General features: G+C 43.2%; 2 protein-coding genes across 3 annotated transcripts; both read left to right on the top strand.

Annotated features, from left to right (window-relative positions):
• The first annotated feature begins 292 nt into the window (after positions 1–292).
• LOC139547485 (proton-coupled zinc antiporter SLC30A1-like) lies at positions 293–5,658 on the top strand. The gene is made up of 5 exons (XM_071356367.1): positions 293–641; positions 1,495–2,300; positions 2,436–2,841; positions 4,268–4,724; positions 4,829–5,658. The coding sequence occupies exons 2-5, from the start codon at positions 1,500–1,502 to the stop codon at positions 5,145–5,147; spliced, it is 1,983 nt and encodes a 660-aa protein (XP_071212468.1). The 5' UTR covers positions 293–641; positions 1,495–1,499; the 3' UTR covers positions 5,148–5,658.
• A 5,447-nt stretch (positions 5,659–11,105) lies between these two features.
• Positions 11,106–13,203, top strand: LOC139547686 (large ribosomal subunit protein bL28m-like). 2 transcript variants are annotated; one of them, XM_071356678.1, is made up of 6 exons: positions 11,106–11,262; positions 11,587–11,901; positions 12,009–12,161; positions 12,300–12,434; positions 12,646–12,732; positions 12,885–13,203. In XM_071356678.1, exons 2-6 carry the CDS (start codon positions 11,614–11,616, stop codon positions 12,978–12,980), a joined length of 759 nt encoding a protein of 252 aa, XP_071212779.1. In that variant the 5' UTR covers positions 11,106–11,262; positions 11,587–11,613; the 3' UTR covers positions 12,981–13,203. The 2 variants fall into 2 exon arrangements, with proteins under 2 accessions (XP_071212779.1, XP_071212778.1); XM_071356677.1 differs by having other exon boundaries at positions 11,153–11,262; positions 12,643–12,732.
• Positions 13,204–14,410: the final 1,207 nt, after the last annotated feature.

The following is a 14,410-nucleotide window of genomic DNA, read 5'->3' as shown; positions in this document are numbered from 1 at the left end:
CCAGCCACCCGGACAGCTGATGAAACTGAGGAGTATTTCTGTCTGTGAAAAAGTCCTTTTGTGGGGAAAAACTAATTCAGATTGGCTGGGCCTGGTTGCCCTGTGGGTGGGCCTGGCTCCCAAGTGGGTGGGCCTACCTATGGCTGCGCCCCTGCCCAGTCATGTGAAATCCATAGATTAAGGCCGAATTAATTCATTTTAATTGACTGATTTCTTTATATGAACTGGTGCTAAATAAAATTGTTGAAATTGTTGCATGTTGCGTTTATATTTTTGTTCAGTATGGTATAATCTTTGCTCAGGTTTAAATTACTTTCACTCAGCATTACCTTTTTTTGATGTGTGGGCAGTAAAGGGTTAAATGGGTGGGTGGGCTTTCCTCTTAACCCACACAAGGGAACGGGACAGCAGACTGGGGATAATGAAGGATGATGAGAGCGAATCCCCTCACATGACAGCGATTATAACCTGGGGGTTTGGTGGGCGTGGGAGAGAAAAAGAGTGAGAGGAGAGAGAATAACGGAGCAGAACACATGAGGAAACTTTTTAATTCGGTGCGCAGAAGCGCAAATGTGGACGTATTATCTCGCCGCCATTTACCAGGTGATTATTTGACGCTTGTGATCTACCGCGCCTCAAAGGTAAAGAAACTCTAAAACAATAATATAAATATTCATTCACACTATGTAAAAGTGATAGTGGCAAACTATTTGTCAGGGATTTTTTTTGTCGTCAGACTATCCTAATTTTAATTGCTCTGATTTTTAGAGCACATCATTGCTCATTGCATTAGGCTACCGGTAATTGTTTTTCACTTTTTGATTTATGTATTTCAGTCAGATCACATATGGTAAATTTGTGTGTGTGTGTGTGTGTGTGTGTGTGCGTGTGTGTGTGTGTGTGTGTGTGTGTGTGTGTGTGTGTGTGTGTGTGTGTGTGTGTGTGTGTGTGTGTGTGTGTGTGTGTGTGTGTGTGTGTGTGTGTGTGCGCGCGCTCCAAGCAGGTTATTCATGCTGTGAAACTAATTCCTATATGACTTTTTAGGATCAGCTAGGCTGGTAACACATTCCACTGTACAAGAGAAGTGCTAAAGCTCCTTTGAAACATTTCAAATCAAATTTGTCAATTTATAGCACTGGGCAGATTAGCTACAACTAAAGGTTACAGGATTTGCCTAATTTGTAACTTTGTTTCTATCAGTACAGTCTTAGATAAAAGGGCGCTATCTAGAACCTAAAAGAGTTATTCGGCTGTCCCCATAGGAGATATGGAGAACCTTTTTTGGAAGCCAAAAGGGATCTCCTATGGGGACAGCCGAATAACTCTTTTGGAACCCATTTTTTAAGAGTGTATGTTGTACTTTGGGTAACCAAATAACCTCTGCAGCAGTAAACATTGATAGAAAATGCTATACAATTATTGCATCTGATGGGCTGCTCCATCAATATTAAGCATGAAATGTTACTTTTTTCATGTGTCTGTATCCTCTGACAGGTGAGATGGCAAGCAGGTTGGGGCTCCCCCACGGCAGTGCCCTGCACAGATGCATGCTGGTCCTGACCTTCCTGCTCCTGCTGTGTGAGATTGTTGTCAGCCGCCTCTGTAACTCCCTAATCACCATGGTGGACGTCTTCCACACCCTCTTCATCCTCATGCACATGGCTCTTCCTCTTGCTCCTCCTACCCTGGGCAGAGGCCCCCCAAAACCGCCACCTGCCTCCCCTCTCTCCACCTCCATCACCTCCATCACCTCCACCCCCACTCAGTCACCTGTCAAATCTCCCCCATATGCCCTAACCACCTCCTGTGTCTCCCCCATCCCCTCCAGCTCAGCTTCCTGTCCCTCTCCTCCCCTCTCAACCCCTGTCCTCACCACCACTTCCCAGTTTCCCTCCAAACCTCTCACCCCTACAACCACCCATTGTTTCTCCCCTGACCACTCTGAGTCCAACCAGCTAACCTCTTATCCCCATCCCACCCTGTCTATTCCAGCCAACCCTTTTCCCCGACGCCTCCCCCCTCAGGCCTCCCTGTGTGGCCTGTCCTACAGCGAAGCGAGGGTCCAGCCCCTGGGGGCTCTGATCTCAGCTCTCCTGCTGGCTGCCTTGTGTGTCTCTGTCTCTCTGGATATCCTCAGCCACACCCTGCAGCCCCACCCTATACTGCGCCCTCTTTTGGCCACAGTGATGGGGGCTGTCAGCCTGCTCTACAACCTCCTGGTGCTGGGGCTCAGCTGGGGCAGCTGGCTTGGGACCAAGACTAGAGCTGCCTGGGAGGGGGAGGAGAGCTCTGTCCTTGGTGTGAATAGAAAAGGCACAGTGCATTCTTTGCTTTTATTATTAATGTCAGTGTGGGAGGGAATTGTGTACAAGTTCTGCATTATTCTAGTAGGTTAACTAGAATATAAGCAATGAACGTCTGTTTGTTTTTCATTCCAACACACCACAGTCAAGGCCAAGGTCCAGACCAAAGACAGCACTGGAGTGGGGGGAGAGAATGACCTCAGTAACCTCACTACATCTCTGGATGGTGCCTTCCAAGATGGAACACTTGTACTCTGTAACCCTGGGACCTCCAGTGTCCTGAACCCTGACAGAGACTCTCAGCACCCAACCCAGACATCCCCACTCCATACCTTGGCCCCTCAGGGTCCCCTTTCAGACCACTGCCATGGAGCACACACACTCCCTGCAGACTCGCACACACTCCCTGCAGACTCACACACACTCCCTGCAGACTGCAGAACTTCAGAGACACCAAACAACTTCCCACATCCAGAGGCCAGTGGCTGTCATCCAACGTACCCCAACTCTGAGGTGTCTAAGTGTGTGGGACACAGAGGTGAGAAATGTTATCTTCCTGTCTTTGGCCTTCACAGTACATTTTGGTATTTGGTGGATGAGTCATTCCTATGCTTGGGGAGGATGCTGCATTTTGTGGTCTTATCTGTCCTAGTCTGGAATTTAACAACAAATCAAAAGGAGAACTAGGGTGTAGATCAGCTTTAATATTGCAGATAGAATTTGGGTTCTATCAATTTAATTGTTTGCATCATTTCTAATCCCCTTTTATTATGGTTTTATTTAACCCCACACTCCTCCCCTGATTGGAGTATACTAACATGCAACAATACTTGTACTGCTACTTACAGCTATTTTCACTCATGTACGGTGCATGTAGTTAAATGATTATACATACTTGTATGTCCCTAATTTCCTCTTTCTGCAAATGCTGGATATTCAATCACAGCGGCCAATCCACCATTAATTCTGATTTGAACTCCAACCCACTGATGTTCACAGATTAACCCATCTTTCCAAGTATATGACCATTTTGCTATTTCCTTTTGCAATACATCCCTCCGTTTTACTGTGACGTCTTACGAGGGTCCCGGACCTCCCTATTTGTAACATTGCTACCGATATTGCCCTATAAAATAAATTCTTTACTCAAGACTACAATGGTATTACCCATTGACTGATTGTGATTTTTCAGATCCCCCAACAATATTTTGGTCCATCTGAACCCTGATATTATGACATAATCATTCCTGGACCTGACTCCAAAAGCCAGCCACCGATGGACAGTGCTAGAATATGTTCTATTGATTATGTTTCCTCGAGGCTGCACCGGTCAGACAATGTGTGTCAATTGTTGTTTTACATATCAGTTCATAGATCCGATGCCAGGGTATTGGGACATCAAAGACCTGTTCCCAACTGACTTTAATTTTATGGCATTGCTGTCAAACCTTTTGACTTTAGAGACATGGTCCAGAACTTTGGCTAAGTATTTTTTAGTAGTCGGCTGGAAGTATCAATATGTAGTTCATAAATGCATAATCTATGAGCAGAATGACTGTTTTACCTCAATTAGGCACAAAATCCCTAGTTTGAAAGTAACTTTTTATCTGGAAGCTGTGCTGCACCATTCTCCCCCACCTGGGCCAGCCCCCCACTAATTCGAGTTCAACCAATGAGCTTTTGCCATATGAGTGACAGCTAGCAAGATGCACATGATGCACATGCACAGGAGCACAACAGAGAGAGCACATATCTGCACATTTTTGGCTCGTGAACACTACTTTCAGAACTACTGAATACTGTGTATACAAAAGTGAAATCTCTTTAAGTGAAACAGATGTTTGTTTTTTTTTGTTTTTTTTTATGCTAATAATTTTAAGCCATTTAATGGGTGGCAGACAGACTAATTATTTCAGTTTTGTCCAGTTCTTCCTGCCTTACCCCTTTTTATCCTGTCTCCTCAGATAATCAGACAGACCCCACCACAGCCTCAGCCCTAAAGTCAGAAAGCCCCACAAGGCTCAGGGTCCAACTTCCCGCCTTTCTCCCATCCCTCATCACCCTCACCCAGGCACTGCTGGGCTCCATCCTGGCCCTCACCAACGGGCTTACCCTGCTACTCCTGGGCCCAGACTGCCTGCATGGCTCTGGGGCCTGTGGCCCCTTCATCTACCTGGACCCTGGTTTCTCCATGGTGGCTGTGATGGTGCTGCTGGCCACCGCTCTGCCCCAGGTGTGCCGCTACGGTTGGCTGCTGCTCCAGGCCGTCCCGCCCCAGGTGTGTGTGTCTGATCTGGGCCGGCGGATCGCCAGTGTGCCAGGGGTGCAGGCGGTGCACGACCTCCACGTGTGGCAGCTGACAGAGAGCTGCCTGGTGGCGTCTGTACATGTCCACTGCCACGCTGGGTTCCAGATACACAGGTTTTTATCTGTTTTTGTAGTACAAAACAATGAATGTTGATGTTGGGGAGATGGTGTTGGAAGGTCCGTAATACAGTTACCTCAGTATGCATCTATTCCCACAGGTGTGGTGATCTGATGTCTGGGGTCACCAAGGTGCTACAGAGTGTAGGTGTGAGCTGCTGCACCGTACAACCAGAGTTCCTCCTCTCCACTCCCACAGCCAACGGCAACCTGGGAAACAACAGCACCACACCCACCATCATCCATAGGGAGATTCCCCCACTGCCCTCACACCTGACCTGCAGCCTGGCCTGTGGGAAGGGCTGTGCTGGGAAGATGTGCTGTGCTCCTCTGGAGGAAGGGTCTGCAGAGCCACTGGCACCCCCTGCTGGGGAAACTGAGGAGCCTCACGTGCTGATCATAGAGAACGCCTTTCTTTGAGGGAAGGACCTTTGCCCTAGGATGTATCTCAGTAATGAAGAGTGGGCTCCTTGCCTTCTTTCCTTCATATGAATGTGATGTGAGATGTGGAGGACTGAAGGGGAGTAAACCACTTTGGGAAATTAAGATGCAGCCTGGGGAATGAATATAATATATTATTATTGTCAGAATATTCTGAAAGACTTCGTCCCCATGTCATTGAGGTATTTTGAGAGTGCTAGATAGCCTAATGTAAGAATTAGGCTCTCAGGTAAAGAGTAGAAATCACAGTAGTCATCATGCTTCTGTGTGTGTTTTGGGATGGGTGGGATAATTAACATCATTCCTAAGGGTACTCAGAAAGTGCCTGTATGTTTACTGTATATAATGTATAATCTATGCATGTACTACATCATTATGCTGGTATTGTATTTCATTGTATTAACACGGTGCCATACCAAAGACACAGTAGATTGTAAGCCAAGTCACTCACCCAATGAAGAATGTATTCAATAATGCCATTTCAAGCATATTTTCACTTCCATTATTGCGCAATGATGATATATTTTATGTCTTATCATTCACATTTTGTGTACATTGAACGTTTAGGTGCTGTCAAACGATCACAGTAATTAATCGAGTTAATGGCATTAGTTAATCGTGATTCATCTCAATTTTAGATTTTGCTCATATTTGGCCCAAAAGAAAAATATATATATTTAAAAGACAGCGCATTGAGTTACAAGCATTGATTGTAAGGGACGGAAACACAACATTATCTCCATCAGAAAGTGTTTCTTGTATTTTCACCATAAACAACAAAAGTCAAGGAAGCATACAGCTAGCTATTAATGCTCCCAATGTTTAAGTAGGCCTTTAAGTATGTTTAAGTACTCCCTGTGATCAATGTTCTTGAAGTTTAACACTTGCACACACTCTCAGACATACACACACACAGCTTTAAGTACTGTTCGTTTTTTTTATCGCTTTGGAAATGTAACGAGTACATTGGTTTAATAACCGAACACAACATAATGATATCTTTTCAATGTAGTCATTTTAACTACCAGCTAATCCAATAACAATGCAAGATACATGTTTCAAATCGCCCTTAGAAGTGCTGAAAGTAATATGCTACAGTACTGTAAATTACAGTAGATTACACCGTTTTCACATTAGGCAATACACTTACATTACCCAACGAAATTGACAGAAAATCTATAATTTCCGTAATACAGTATCTATCCAATGTGTAATCAAAGGTGTGATCAATGAAGACATCCTCTACAATCATTCATGCAAAAAAAAGAAAAAAATATATAATACCAACATAGGTGTACTATCTGTAATCAAATGTAAGAAATTAAATGAAACAAATTAAATGAATGAAAATAAAACATAACGTTTAGCACACATTCATTTGCATCAAGCCTGTCTTGAGCATTTAGCCATAAATTATCATCCACATCACAGTGAATGTCCTCATTGTTCATGCACTGTGGGAAAACCTTTTGGCGTGGTGAATCCAAGCTTGACATTGGTCTGTATTGATTTCGCATGCCTCATCCATGGTTAATACTACCATAGGATGTAATCATTAGTCCAACAGTTGCAAACGAGAGTTTCTATTGGACAAATTCAAGTATGTTTAACCCCGTTTTGTTTGCTTCCGTTCAAGAAATATATTTCAAAATAATCGGCAGAATGAATACACCCCTGATCACACGTAAACACAGTTCACTTTCATAGCAAGCAGGCTGTATTCCTTCTCGCATCTATGCGCTCTTCTCACCTCTTCCCTTTGCTTGTGGACTTCAATGTACAACACATCAGCTATATGTGACCAGGCGAAAAAACCTTTCCAAGCCAAACCATATCATAACTGCTACACACAGCCTACATTGTTGTCACCATATTTGCTAAAGTAACATCATAGTCAACATAGCTAATAGAACTAATGCGTTAGTAAACCCGCTACAATCATGCAGTAATATTATAGTGTACAGTTAGTATGCAGTTTAGCACTTACACAGGCAGGCCCCGGTGGCAATACATTTGTCAAACCAAAAGCTTACCTTGAGTTGGAAGAGTTCCAGTGTTGTGTTGGATAGTCATAGCAAGCTAGCTAACATAGCATCCTTCTGTTTGAGCAAGGTGTTTGAGTAGGCTAAACTAGCTAGCTGCATTTGCTAGCTGAGTACTGTAAGTGAGACTGAAAGTCAAACATATTGTGACCGACCGCCTTGGTTAGTTTTTATGTAGCAACATTTGAAATTGTGTTTTTTACATTGGATTAAAGCAGAGACACAGAACTACAAAATTGTATATCATACACTGCATTTGAGGAACAATTGGAAAGTAATTCTGCTTTGAAAATTGATCAACTTGTAAACTCACTTTTGAGAAAATGGCCTTTGAATGTTTTGGTACCTACTGGAGAGCTATTCTTTGTCTACACCCATTCAGCATCGTTCACACCCTCTTAAGCTTTAGCCCCACCCATCTCTTTAAGGGTTGATCCGAGCGTTCTGCCCTAACAACAGCAGTCAAGCACCCAAGCTAACTGGTTAACGTTGGCAAGCTTGCTAGCTACTTCCAGACACAAATGAGAGAACAGCTCACTAACCATTTTACTCGCCCTAGCAGAGCTGGTTAGGCTGTTTTTATGTTATCCAGAGCATTGGTGACTGCAACTGTGCTTCTGGCAACAATTTTTTTTTAAATTGCCAACGTTTACTGACACCGGCCATATTCAATGGGTGTTATGTTCGTAAATTCGTCAGTTATTCTGCTCTCTGGCACACTCAGACGAGAGTGCTCTGACATCAGAGTAGATAGCCAGAGATAATTTACCAGCTACGTCTATCAACAGTTGTCGCAGTGATATTCTATTGAAATGGTTACTTGCATAGTGGAGTCTTGTAGCTAGCTAGCTAAACAATGAACCATAATCCCAACTCATGACGTTACTACCCTGCATGAATCTGCAGGTAGCTAACCAACCAGGTTCAATGTTAGCTAGATAACATTAGGCTATAATTAGCAAAGCAAATGGCTCTGAGATACGAATAATAAGATCATACACGTAACATTCTGTCAAAATTAGAAACATGTAATATCTGAAGATGTAGCTAGCTAGACTATCTTACCTTTTACATCATGGATGGACGCTTCTCCCTATCATGGATGCCATGGTTGCCTTAAGTTTGAAGATGTAATCCAGAGACAGGTGTTTTCTCCATCTCCTTAGCTATCATACTCTAATTCCACTGATTTAAAAACTGTTCTCCAGAAAAGTGGAGAGCAACACTTATGCAGTTCTACTACGAGATATATATATTTTTTAAAGACGGATTAGACAGGATTACCTTCACATACTGACCAGTTCAAATAGACAGAAGCGCGCTATATAGCAGACCAATCCAAACTCATCTTTCGACATGTCCAGCCCACTCATTATCTCAGCCAAACATGGCTAGCGGGAAGGTTGCTACCTTTTTCTGTGGCTAAACCAATTACTAGGTTGTAATATGGCATTATTTTCTGGCTTGGCTTCCCTGGGGATTTTACTGTATGGTGGGCTTTTGCACAGTTGGGGCACCATCTATGGCGGGACAGTGGGCAGGCTTCTGCACTCTATTTATAAATGTGTTTCCCTCTGCCATATGATACACCGAGAGCAACTGGTGGCAAAAGAGCTGAGCACAGAACTTGGAGATATACCGCAGCATTCAACACCATGGGCCAGAAAAGTTTGAATACATTGGCCATGCTGTCAATCCAGCATTACTTCTGCCACGTTCAAAACAACTGGAGGTTGGAACTGGGAACAGACTTCAGTGAGTTCAAGACAACTGGGAACTCTGAAAAAACGAGCTCCGACTGGGAAAATACATATTGAATCGTTTTCAACGTCATCCAACTCTCAACTCCAACTTGGGAAGTTAGTATAGTTAGTATTCAGAGTTTGATGACGTTGAAAACGATTTTCCCCAGTCGGAGCTCGTTTTTTTCAGAATTCCCAGTTGTTTTGAATGCGCTGAAGTTGGAAGTCAGAGATGTATTTCTTAATTCCCAGTTCCGAGTTCCCAGTAGGTTTGAACACGGCATAAGATGCTCCAACGCAACATACCCATCTTATTGGTGGTGGTGAGATAAGAGACCGTATGTCAGACTAAATTGCAATTGACTAACATAGCCCCACATTAAAAAGTATGTGATGGTGAGTTGAGAAGACAATCAGAAATAATGTTTAAATGTTTTTCAATTGACTGAGTAAAAAGAGTAAAAAAGAGTAAAAATTGGTTAATTAGGCTACATCATTTCTTTCACATTGTTGTGGTCACAAGAATTTTCAGATATCAAAATGGGGTGGTGGTGGGCCAAAACAGTTTTTGAACCCCTGTTTTAGTATATACAAATATACAGTACATGTGTGATCCTGAAATATCACATGGATTGCTTTTATAAGGTTGTGTACCTATCTTCACCAAAAGCGCTGGAATAAAATTATTTTAACCAAAGACTTTCTGCTTCCTTTGTGCGCAAAACATGTCTGAAATGAATGAACCCACAAATGAGAAAACCAAAGTCATGTTCTTCCTACGTTAGAGACACTGATTACATAGCCTAATGTATTTGTATTTTTTATTTTATTAAAATGTAACCTTTATTTAACTAGGCAAGTCAGTTAAGAACAAATTCTTATTTGCAATGACGGCCTACCCCGGCCAAACCTGGACGACACTTGGCCAATTGTGCGGCGCCGTATGGGACTCCCAATCACATCCGGATGTGATACAGCCTGGATTCCAGGGACTGTAGTGACACCTCTAACACTGAGATGCAGTGCCTTAGACTGCTGCAACCACTCGTGCATTTTGTCATAATTTCTCTTTATGATGGGCAATTCTACCTTCAGTGTCCTGCCAATCACATGCAGTAAATAGGCCTACATTTACAGTATTTTGCCTAAGATACCTCTCTACAGAGATAATAAAGTAAAATAATTAGGTGGGTGCTTACATTGGTCCTATTTCACACATGATACACCCTTGGGGAGTTGGGTCAGAGCCAGGGATCAGACATTATTTGTCGGTGACCCTGGATACAGACTATAGAAACTCCACCCCTTTTGTTATCCACCAGCCAATAAAATCGGAGCTATTTTGCATTATTTCGAAAAGCCCTCCTTTAACAACAAATTTCGTTCATATTTGTATTTCTTTCATTATAGAGTCAATAAAACGCTTGTTATTTTCAATGGAGCAATGGAGCAAATACCTTATACTAAATAGCATGGTTGCTTTTGCCACAAAATTTGGGCACCGAGACTGAAACACTTATGTACACTGTCAGGTATAAATTGTCATTGGAAACTCTCTAGTAAATGCCCGGATGAGCTTCGGTGTTCTGCGGTGCAGGCTTCAAACCACACCTCGGACCACCGAAGCTCATCCGGGCATTTACCAACCGCGGCAGAGTGGTTCAATTCCACCTTTCGGGCGTAATTTCTGAGGGCAAAATTGTGTCGACTTTGATCCCCTACCTATAATATTCGTCGCAATTCGCTAATAGAGAGTTCTATGCAACAACAAAATCCGTTTGTAATAATGCTCTTGAAATTAAATGGCTACAGTGGATGATAGTTCATGTCTGCTTTTGTTGGAAGGTTTTATTTCAACTTAACATAGTCATGCTTTCTGATACATTTGAGTCATGCTTTCTAATACAGTTTGGTATTGATGATGAAAAGTAGCCTAGCGGTTACATTAGAGCGTTCGGCCAGTTACTGAAAGGCCGTGGGTTCGAATCCCCGACCCTTGAGCAAAGCACTTGACTGCTTCTGCTAAATGACTAAAATGAGATGACCGGTCAATCAAAAGTCAGGTGCTGCGCGCGCCGCGGCCCACATTGTATGCATCCTTCAACGAACCAGACCGGATGTACATAATGACTGGCAAGCCCGATAAACCAATCACCACTTCAACGTATTTTTTCTTAACCAATCAATGTTCTTGTTAGAGTGGGCGGAACCATCTTTTACGGAAATGTGTGCATGTCCTTGGTAATGAAGTAACGTGGAGAGAAATAAGCTTCATCTGATGGTGTAATTTGTCGCTTATCCAATTCAAAGGTAAATTGCTATTTGAGCTGAGTAGAAACAAGTATTTGGCAACAATTTTGGAATTATATTAAAAATGGCTTCATTGCTGTCCTATCTAGCTAGCTAGTTTAGTGATCCCAACGTGCGTTATTGTTCGCCGTTGACTGCCGGACAATCCAGCAGCAACATAGATAGCTAAATTAGCTAGTTACATCGACCTTACCTTGCTGTTGTCTAACAATGCGTTTAACACAAGCACATTTAAATGCAACGATATTCCTTTAACGAAATAAGAAAGGAACTGTAAATAAGACTAATCTTTGCCCTATGATATTTGTATGTTTCCCCAACTAGGCGTGTGTCAACACCAGCTCAGGGACCATGCCTCTCCACAAGTACCCCCCAAAAATCTGGGAAGCCATGAAACTGAAGCAGGGGATCTATGCCCGCCTCCCCAAACACTACCTCCGCTCTCTGGAGGAGACCACGCAGCCCACCCCGGTCCACTGGAAGGCCCTGGGAGTCAAGTACAGGGCCAACCCCAAAACAGGGCACAAGGAGCGGGTACAAGACGTCCCCATCCCCATCTACTACCCCCCAGAGTCCCATGATGGCCTATGGGGAGGCGAGGGATGGATTTCAGGCTTCAGATATGCCAACAATGACAAAGTGAGTACTATGCAGGGCAATAATTAACATTTGTTTTGTTCCCTGTATTCACATACACACTTTATTCTATATCTGAGCATGTATCCTAACATTGTCTCTCTCTTCAGCTCTCCACCAGGCTGGAAAGAGTCTGGAAGCCACAGCTGTTCACCAGAGAGTTGTACAGTGAGATCCTCAACCACAAGTTCACCATCACCGTAACGGCTCGCGCCCTAGACCTCATTGATGCCGCCTACGGCTTTGACTTCTACATCCTAAGGGTGAGAGAGGAGGCTGCATGTTGTCATCTTTAGCTATAGTGTGTGAACATATGTACATTCTCCCAACGTGCAGTGTTTTGAGAAGATGACACTTAGCATGGGTTTCATCATCCAGTGACTTGATTGATTCTCTTCCAGACACCAAAGGAGGACCTGAACTCCAAGCTAGGAATGGACCTGAGGCGGGCCATGCTCTTGAGGCTGGCCTTTAAAGACACCCAGCTCTACCCAGAGGACCCTGCCAAGAGGGAGAAGATCTACACCAAGTACAAAGTGGGTTCGTTATGTTTTGGACCATGACGGTTTGAAGTATCAACACACTTTTTTTTGTCTTGAGCGTTCATCAAGTTGCTATAGGAGATGAAGCAGCAGTTCATAAAGTCCGTGAAAGTGCTGCACAAAGTTTGTAGATGGTTAAAAGATCTCATTACATTATCTCTCCCTCTCGTTCTGTCCTCGCCCCCTCTTCCCTTGCCCCCAGCAGCAGTTTGAGATCCCTGCAGAGGAGGCTGAGTGGGTTGGCCTGAGTGTGGATGAGGCCGTGGAGAAAATGAGACAACTGGAGCACAAGGTAACTGCATCGTTTCAGTCAATAAGAACAGGTGTCACTCAGTGATCACCCTGCCAGGGTAAACATACACGGTCGACATCGACACATTTTTACATTTTATGCACTCTGTCCCATACTCTCTCTCACTGGACTCTTATTGTTTTGTGTCCCAGGAGCCGGAGCCTCTGTTCAAGAGCTGTGTGGAGAACCTGGTGAAGGAGCTGGCCACCCAGAAACTCTCTGAACCACAGCTGGTGGAGAAGAAGTAAGGGTCATTTTCTGAGGAGCACTGAGGTCACTTCCTGTTGACAGTGACACTTGGTCCCATTGAAACACACTTATTAATTCTAGTTCTATTTTTCAGCAGCTAATTTGGATATATCTCCATCTGGGTTGTTACAATGTAAATATTCCACATTCCTCTGTTTGATAGTGAGACTTTCCTTGATCAGTGATATATCATTTGTCTGAGGAATAAAATATTCAAATTTCTTGATCTGTTTTTATTGACAATTTGATGCCTAGTCTAGACTGTCATGCTCCAGTTTGTCCTCTAGATGGAGGTGTTTATCAGTTTTTCAGTATAAGAATTTAAGAACATAGAAGACAGCCAGGAGCCTCATTTATCAGAGTTGCTTGCGCACCAAAAATACTCTAAACCTTGCTTGTGGCAGTTTTTCCGCAAAGGTTGGTATTGATAAATGTTGAACTTAATTGGAAAGTGTGCGTATCGCAGGTACAGTTCATACAATATGCAGAAGACACATTTTGGTTGAATGCATTGCTGTGCAACTGACTAGGTATTCCATTTCCCCATGCACATTCACATTTTCTAGTGGTTGAACAATTGTATTGCAAGCAAATATTGTTATTTTGGAGGAAGTGGAGGTGTTTGATTCATGTGTATTATAATAATGGTAGGCTAATAAAAACATGTAGGTCTAATTGTAAAACGGATACATTAGGAGGTCAGATAGCAGCATGAATCCTAATATGTTTCTTTTGCTTTTATTTTTTTATAGCCTAGGCCTAAATCATCATATTGCAGGACATGTCTTTCCTTTTCAGCCATGACTGGTTTGTTCCTGCTACACAACAAATAGGTAGTTCCACGAAAAGAGTGCCTTTTGCATCCCTTTGATATATTAAGTGGACATTTTCCATACGTACAAAAAGCTTATTTCTTTATTTTTGTGCTCAAATTTGTTTACATCCCTTTTAGTGAGCATTTCTCCTTTGCCAAAATAATCCATCCACCTGACAAGTGAGGCATATCAAAAAGCTGATTAAACACCATTACACAGGTGCACCTTGTGCTGGGGACAATAAAATGCCACTAAAATGTGCAGTTTTATCACACAACACAATGCCCCAGATGTTTCAAGTTTTGAGGGAGTGTGCAATTGGCATGCTGACTGCAGGAATGTCCACCAGAGCTGTTGCCAGATAATTGAATATTCATTTCTCTACCATAAGCCATTTTAGAGAATTTGGCAGTACGTCCAACCGGCTTCACAACCGCAGACCACTCGTAAGCACTCCAGCCCTGGAGCTCCCCATCTGGCTTCTTCACCTGTGGGATCGTCTGAGACCAGTCATCCGGACAGCTGATGAAACTGGGTTTGCACAAGCGAAGAATTTCTGCACAAACTATCAGAAACCATCTCAGGGAATCTCATTTGTGTGCTCATCGTCCTCA

The sequence above is a fragment of the Salvelinus alpinus genome, chromosome 21 (genome assembly GCF_045679555.1).
Source record: "Salvelinus alpinus chromosome 21, SLU_Salpinus.1, whole genome shotgun sequence".
In the NCBI taxonomy this organism is placed as follows: Eukaryota; Metazoa; Chordata; class Actinopteri; order Salmoniformes; family Salmonidae; genus Salvelinus; species Salvelinus alpinus.
Note: the sequence above shows the minus strand (reverse complement) of the source record. Positions and strands in the feature narration are given on the sequence as shown.

Bases quoted from the DNA above. Each gene is read 5' to 3' on its own strand.
- LOC139547485 (XM_071356367.1), top strand. From the start codon at position 1,500: ATGGCAAGCAGGTTGGGGCTCCCCCACGGCAGTGCCCTGCACAGATGC. The intron at 2,842-4,267 runs GTGAGAAATGTT...CTGTCTCCTCAG, and splicing joins TAAGTGTGTGGGACACAGAG to ATAATCAGACAGACCCCACC. The intron at 4,725-4,828 runs GTTTTTATCTGT...CTATTCCCACAG, and splicing joins GCTGGGTTCCAGATACACAG to GTGTGGTGATCTGATGTCTG.
- LOC139547686 (XM_071356677.1), top strand. From the start codon at position 11,614: ATGCCTCTCCACAAGTACCCCCCAAAAATCTGGGAAGCCATGAAACTG. The intron at 12,435-12,642 runs GTGGGTTCGTTA...CCTTGCCCCCAG, and splicing joins AGATCTACACCAAGTACAAA to CAGCAGTTTGAGATCCCTGC. The intron at 12,733-12,884 runs GTAACTGCATCG...TTTGTGTCCCAG, and splicing joins TGAGACAACTGGAGCACAAG to GAGCCGGAGCCTCTGTTCAA.